Source organism: Suncus etruscus, chromosome 9 (genome assembly GCF_024139225.1).
Source record: "Suncus etruscus isolate mSunEtr1 chromosome 9, mSunEtr1.pri.cur, whole genome shotgun sequence".
Classification (NCBI taxonomy): Eukaryota; Metazoa; Chordata; class Mammalia; order Eulipotyphla; family Soricidae; genus Suncus; species Suncus etruscus.
In genome coordinates, this window is record NC_064856.1 from 99,199,914 (window position 1) to 99,207,862 (window position 7,949).

General features: G+C 32.8%; 1 protein-coding gene and 1 non-coding gene across 2 annotated transcripts; one reads left to right on the forward strand and one right to left on the reverse strand.

Annotated features, from left to right (window-relative positions):
• Window positions 1-956: 956 nt before the first annotated feature.
• Window positions 957-1,089, forward strand: LOC126019378 (small nucleolar RNA SNORA51). Its single transcript, XR_007499101.1, has one exon. It is a non-coding gene; the product is annotated as a small nucleolar RNA SNORA51 (small nucleolar RNA).
• Window positions 1,090-6,980: 5,891 nt separating this feature from the next.
• LOC126018646 (olfactory receptor 5W2-like) lies at window positions 6,981-7,949 on the reverse strand. The gene has a single exon (XM_049780747.1). The coding sequence runs from the start codon at window positions 7,947-7,949 to the stop codon at window positions 6,981-6,983; it is 969 nt and encodes a 322-aa protein (XP_049636704.1).

The following is a 7,949-nucleotide window of genomic DNA, read 5'->3' on the forward strand; positions in this document are numbered from 1 at the left end:
GGCAGTTAGAAATGATACAATCACAGACTTTGCAGCAACGTGGATGGACCTAGATCATGTTATGTTAAACGAAGTAAGTCAGAAGACAAAAGAAAAACACAGAATGGTAGCACTATTCTGAAACACCTAGAACACATAAAAAACAAAAAAATGACATTGAAGAAGCATAACTGCTAGAACCACAAAGAAAGACTTCATAAACTCCATTCCCTGATCTGCACAGCCACCAAGATCTTTAGAAACAGGACTGATTTTACCATCCAAGATAAAGTAGAAGTCTTCCACATACCACGAAAGCAGCAAGAGGAGAATAAATGATCTATTTTTTTGACGTCTTTATTTTGGTGTGGAGATTACGGTTGATGTCTCCAATATTATTTTATTTTATTTTGTTTTGTCTTTCTCTTTCTTTTTTGCATTTGAGTATGATTTGATTTCAGAACCGAGATTATTGTGTGGTGCCTGTCTTTATTGCTGTGGTGCTTATCGGTTATTTAATTCGATATATGTTTTTTGGGTGTATTGTTGTGGTATTTTAATTACTTTTTTTCACATCCTCTCTCAAACTGAGGTTGGAAGCCTCTAGACAGGACTCTGCCTATTTTCAGCATATTTGATTTTTGATTGAGAAGAGGACATATTAGGTGATGGGTATTCCCCTGATTCAATGTGAATATGTACCCAAAATACTACAGTGAAAGATATGTAAGCCATTATGAAAAAAAAATTGTGTTTTTAATCAGAAATTTTCTTTGACTTACATGTATTATTATTATATCAATTATATTATATGTTAGGTTATGTCACTATATTATGTTATATTAGTTTACCTCATTATGTTAATCAATTTTGTCCTTTAAATGAATTCTTACTTTAAAAAAAAACAAAAAAAAAAACAAAACAACTTTAGTTTGCTCTGAAGAAAAATAAAATAAAATAAATAAAAGATAAGATAAGGCCTCCCAAATCTTACCACAGGCTGTGTTCTTTACACTGGCTGTATAGAAAGAGGAGGTACAGTAAAGGCACCCCATATACACCTCAACACAGGCCCCTTGCCGGGTATGTATTGTGAATTGGGGGACAAAAAAAATTGACAAATTTTTCAATAAGCATTTCATTAATTTATTTTATCTCTGGTTCTAAGTGGCCCAGTGCAGATTTTGAATGTCTGAGATCTCTGGCATTGCATGGTATCCCAAACATAGTGAGAAAAAACTTAAACACAGAAGTGAAAAAAGCCTCTGAGGAATCACAGAATCAAAGTGGTGTGATTCTAAAAGCAAAAATAAATAAATAAATGAAGTTTGGGGGGAGCAGAGAGATAGCATGGAGGTAGGGTGTTTACCTTGCATGCCGAAGAATGGTGGTTTGAATCCAGGCATCCCATATGGTCCTCTGAGCCTGCCAGGAGTGATTTCTGAGTGTAGAGCCAGGAGTAACCCCTGAGCGTTGTCACGTGTGACCCACTTCCAAAAAATATTTTTCTATATATTATTAACATTAAGTCACTTATGACTTAATAAATAAAATAATTACAAACTTCTCATGCAGGCATAATTCATATTTATTTATCTTGGTACAATTTTAATAAGGAGATGGCAGTTAACTTCTCCTTTATCAATTTATCAATTTCCTAGATCCTCTGTTGGCACATTTTCAATTACGTAAATAGGATTACACCTCTATTTCAACATTTCCACCATAAATGCTATGACCAACTTAATAAAGTGGACTTTTAATTAAAAATAAATATACTGATCAAAGACCACTGATTAGTCAATACCAGATCAGTGTTGACTAACCACCATTTTAGAAGTATTCTTTTTCTTTATTTTATTGTGGCTGAAGTGAATTACAAATATTACACAGTAATGTTTATGGTACATAGTGACAATAAATGAAGGGCATTTTCACCAACAGTGATGTCCTCCCTCCTCCCGTGTTCCCAGTTTGCATCCCATATCTCCTTCCTTTACCCTCAGAATACTAATGTAACTGGTCCCCACTTGTACAGCTTGCTATGGATTAGGTATAGACTCTGTTGTCATTGACTTTGGATTTGATGTTCAGGTCTGATCATGTTTTGTTTCCACAAAATGTTTATATGAGTGTCTGGACCTGCTACCATTCATTTTTCCCCCTTAGTTTATGAGGCTGAACAAGATGATTCAATCAATGTGGTTCTGTTGGAGATCTAGAAAAAGAAAATGGAAAATTAGAAAGAAAGAAAAAGAAACTAGGAGAGGTCTGTCTAGGTAATATAGATATCAGTTTAGAAGAGGGAAGGAAAGAAAGAAGAAAAAGTTAACAAGACAAAAAATAACAAAAAACAGCAAAGCAATAATAAGAAAAATATAAAAACTCAAACAAAAACCAAAACAAACAAACAAAAAAACAAAGCCAGAAACTTCAAAAAAAGACCAAAAAATAATAATATAATAAAATAAATTTAATTAAACTAAAGTAGAAAAACCCCAACCAGCAACTACATATAAAGGTTTGTGCTTCTTCTTCTTCTTCTTCTTCTTCTTCTTCTTCTTCTTCTTCTTCTTCTTCTTCTTCTTCTTCTTCTTCTTCTTCTTCTTCTTCTTCTTCTTCTCCCTCTTCCTCTTCTTCTTCTCCTCCTCCTCCTCTTCCTCCTCTTCCTCCTCCTCCTCCTCTTTCTTCTTCTTTCTTCTTCTTCTTCTTCTTCTTCTTCTTCTTCTTCTTCTTCTTCTTCTTCTTCTTCTTCTTCTTCTTCTTCTTCTTCTTCTTCTTCTTCTTCTTCTTCTTTTGTTAATCCTTAAGTCTACCATGAATCTAACTTTCTCTAGTAAAAACACACATGGATTCCATCTAGATTTCAACAATAGATGAGTGGATCATGAATATATGATACATATATATTTATCATGTCTTTTTTTTTTTTTTTTTTTTTTTTTTTTTTTTTTGGTTTTTGGGTCACACCCGGCAGTGCTCAGGGGTTATTCCTGGCTCCGTGCTCAGAAATTGCTCCTGGCAGGCACGGGGGACCATATGGGATGCCGGGATTCGAACCGATGACCTTCTGCATGAAAGGCAAACGCCTTACCTCCATGCTATCTCTCCGGCCCCCATATTTATCATGTCTTATATATATCATATATATATTTAAAATGGAGTACTATACCACAACCATGCAATTTGCAGGAACATGAATCGAACTGGAATATATGTTATATGAATTAAGCCATAAGAAGGATAATACAGAATAATATCACTTATATGTGGTATTTAGTATAATTGCATCAAGAAATGCAGTGGCCCAAATGTGAATTGTCTAGAACACCCTCGCTTCCAGAGAATAGTAAAGAAAAGCTAAGAAAATGAATGGAGGAAGAGAAATACAAATATGAAAGGCCAGGGGTCAAGTGATCTCAGGTGAACTGAAGGAGAAAAAGAAAATGACAATATCAAATATTCAAGCCAAATTCAAAATCAATTAAATCAAGAAACCAAATTCTAAATGGGCCTGTTGTATTTGCAAGCTGGGGGGAGGAGAAAATGGTGGTGGTTGGGATATACTCTGAGAATAAATTAGAGAATGGTCCACATTGGTGGTGGGATTAACCCTGATTCATTGTATATCTAAAACTCAACTATGAAAGACCCTTTAACTCACAATGGTTTCAATTAAATTAAATGAAAAAACATATACAGTGAAAACGTGGTTTTCAGGTGTCTTTCAGGCTTCTTCCTGGTTCTGATCTCAGGGATCATTCTGGTGCTTAGGGTGTTACAATAATGCCAGAAACTAAACAGGTTTAAAAGAAACTTACACCCTATACGTTGTCCTTAAAAAATGACCCTTTACAAATATTTATTCTTTTATTTTATTTCTGCAACTTAATGATCCAATCATGCCCACAATAATGTATATATGTGTATATATAATCTATATATATTATACATATATATCTTTTGATTTTTGGGCCTCACCTGGTGACAATCAGGGGTTACTCTTGGCTATGTGCTCAGAAAATTGCTCCTGGCTTGGGGGACCATATGGGACACTGGTGGATCAAACCTCGGTCTTTCCTAAACTAGTGAGGACAAGGCAGATGCCATACCACTTGCATCACTGCTCCGGCCCCTGATATATTTTAATGTGTGAATTATTAAAGATAACTGAAAATGCTAGAACTAATTTAGTCCTAGCATTTATTTGAAAAATATTAATGATTCCTGTTATATTTTCTGTTTTATTAATGTTTATACTTTTATTATTATTATTATTATTAATTTTGGTTTTGATCAAATCTGATTGTGCCCATGACTTATTCCTTTTACTTTTCCAGGAATTATACCTAGCCAGTTTGAGGTTTATATATTTTGGGTGGATTACAAACCTTTTCTGCCAAGTGAAAAGCAAGTGCTCTTCAAGCTGTACTATCCTTCCAGCATGTGTCTTTGTATTTCTTTTCCAAATAAACAAGTATGCACAAAATGTATTAAGTTATAGGCATAAACCAGTAAAAGAAAGTATTCTTTTTTGACATATTCCTGACTTTTACTTAAAGAGTATAATGTTTTATTATTGGTATAAATCAAAATTATTTGTAGCTAATAAATTATGTTAATATACTGTGTTTTGAAAAATAATTTTAATCATATAATCTAAGCAATGCCTTTTAGATTATATTTATTTTCTGCATGATGATGTCAGACAAAATATTATAAATTTATTGTTATTGAATTATTAAGACTAGTTCAAACTGAATAACTTTAAAAATAGTGTATCCCATTAAACTGAAAGCACTATAAATTTATGTTACCCAAAATTATTACTAACATTTATCTAGAACACAATAGAAAGAATAAGGTTTACACTAGAATGCTGTATTTGGTTTCTTACTAAACTTGAATTTATTTCCCTATGAACACATTGAGTAGAATCCTTTTCTACCTTTTTAATGGAAATCAATTTTTGATGAGGATTTTATTGCTAACAAAAAACAATTGACCTGGAGAATTTACTTAATAAAATATTCTTTAATTTATTTTTAAAATAAAACTTTTATTTAGAAATATGCAAGGAGAGAAAGAGAAGTACTCTGTAGGTTGCAGATTGTGGGAGGAAGCAGAAAATATGCCTAACATCTGCTTCTCTTAAATAATGTAACGAAAGATGTTAGCTAAACTTAAGGATTTTGAGAAGAATAAATGTGAAAAATATTGGTTTCCAAATGGCTTCCCTTATAGACATTAGTTACAATCTAAGTAGTCAGTTGTCCACTCATTAGTTCTGATCAATGCATACTTATTTTAATTCATTGCCATGATATAATGCTGAACAGTCTGTCACACAAAAGCTTATTGTTACTTGAAACAATCATTAGAAATGCTCATTGACTGAGGAAGACTTGATTATATTATTGAAAAACAGCAACATGAATAAAACAAACAGAAATATATTCGTTAGAAGTTTGAAATATCTTATTTTTAAAAGGTATTAGCTTATCATGCATAAAGCAGATAATAGAGTATAGTATTACTTTACCCTCTGTTGCTAAAATAATTGAGGCATATTGGCAAGATAGAGGACCCCCCAAAATCGGACTATCCAATAAATCTTTCCTGACTGGTAAAAAAATTAAAAAATTATGAAAAATATAAAATACAGAAATATTCTTATCACAGAAGATTTTATGACTAATTAAACTGAAGGGATTTAACTCCCTTCAATAAAACTTAAATTTTTCCATTGCTTTTAGCTTTCCACTTGTCACACTAATATTTTCTTCTTTTTTGAATACTTTTTAATTGAATCACCTTGAAATAGAGTTGCAAATTTATTCATGATTGGGCTTCAGTTATATAATGTCTAATACAATTCTCTTTTAGATTCATTTTAAATAATTGCATACCTGAAGGTAATAAGATGTTGTTGAGAAAGACGTACCAATGGTCTTGCACTGAGGGTACTTTGAATACATAGAGAAGTTAGAATAAGAGGATTCATATCCATCCATATTTGAATTATGTAGACATTTCTTAGTATCACCTGAAACAAACTTCATAATAGTAGACAAAAAATGGAAACAAACATAATTTCAATCTTTTCATAGAACAAGCCAATTGCTAAATAGCATAATTACTACAATATTAAATTAAATTACAAATCAATTTAATTCAGTTTATTGAATTCTATGCTATATTTATAGAATATAATACTAAAAGTAAATAGTGACCATCACAGAAAAATGGCAAACATTATCATTTATTACTTTTCAAGGAGAAATGAATTTAACAATTAGTTACACATAAAACTCAAATACTAAATTTTACATTTTAGTAATTACAGTAAATTAAGTCACTAAGTAAGCTAATCAATAGTATTTCAAAAATTGTTGATGATATACAAATCTGTATTAAAATATCACATACTTAATTCAGAGCCTACGAAAAAATAATTTGTTCAAGTCACATTAGTAAAATGAGTCAGAGGGAGAATCATATAGAATGATAGAATGCTCACAGACATTTATGGCATATAAAATGATAGTATGGAAATAATAAACAAAGATCATAGAGATGAGAGACTAGAGGACAAATGTATGGTATTAAGCTTGCTAAAATTGTGTTTCTGTGTGTATATGTGTGTGTGACAAGGGACAGAAATGTACAGTTAGGGCAGATATAAAAGCACTAATAATGTTAGATAGAAATTATCATTCTGGATAAAAACTGGGTACTGAAAGGAAGTAAAGTGATATGATTGATACCCTTCAGTAGCAAATTGAAAATAACAGTTTTGAATATGATAAAAGAAAGAGGGATAAGAGAAAGTGGAAGAAGAAAGTTGTCTTTCTTAAATTATGAAATGGTGAGGAGGACGGAAGGAAAAGTGGGAAAATTGGAAAGAGAAATGTGAACTGGCGAAGGGAGTGACAGTTGGAATATTTTATGACTAAAACTCATACATAAATGAGTAAATTATAGGCTTCAATTAAAGTGCATTAATCAAAATTAATAAATTGAAAAGATACATTAATTTTATGGGAGGCATTGTTGATAGCTTTTTTCAGGGCACCTTTTACATCATTATTCCTTAAGCTATAGATCAATGGGTTTAACATAGGGATGATAACCGTGTAGAAAACAGAAGTAATTTTGTCAGTGTCCATGGAGTAACTGGAGCTGGGTCTGAAATACATATAGAGAAGTGTGCCATGGAAGAGAGCCACTGTGCTTAAGTGGGAGGCACAGGTAGAGAAAGCTTTGCGTCTCCCATCAGCTGATTTCATTCTGAGAACTGTAGCTATGATGTAGCTGTAAGAGAGCAGGACTGTAAAGATACTAAATCCGAGAATAATGGTTCCACATATGAATAACATTATCTCATTAATAGATGTGTCTGAGGTAGAAAGGGAAATTAAGGGAGGGATGTCACAGAAGAAGTGATTGATGACATTGGAATTGCAGAAGGACAACCGAAAAGCTAAACAAGTGTGAATTGCAGAATCTAAGAGAGCTATGATATATGTAAGAAAAACCAGCAGAGTACAGAGTCGCCTGGACATGGCAACTGTATAAAGAAGTGGGTTGCAAATAGCTACATAACGGTCATATGCCATGACGGCCAACAAGAGACATTCTGCATCATCAAATATACAAAAAGCAAACATTTGAATGGTACAATAATTATATGGAATCCTCTTTTGCTCAGATAAGAAATCAGCCAGCATCTTGGGAGAGATAGAGGAGGAGTAGAAGACATCACAGAAGGACAGGTTGCTCAGGAAATAGTACATGGGTGTGTGGAGTCTGGAGTCCATCTTGATCAGCAGGATCATCCCTACATTGGCAACCACGGTTGTGCCATAAACAAAGAGAAAGATAATAAAGAGCCCAAGTTGCACATCCTGTCTGCTAGAAAGTCCTAAGAAGATGAACTCAGTAAATACAGTGCAGTTCTCCACCGACAT

Coding starts and splice junctions, on each gene's coding strand:
- LOC126018646 (XM_049780747.1), bottom strand. CDS start 7,949: ATGTCGGTGGAGAACTGCACTGTATTTACTGAGTTCATCTTCTTAGGA.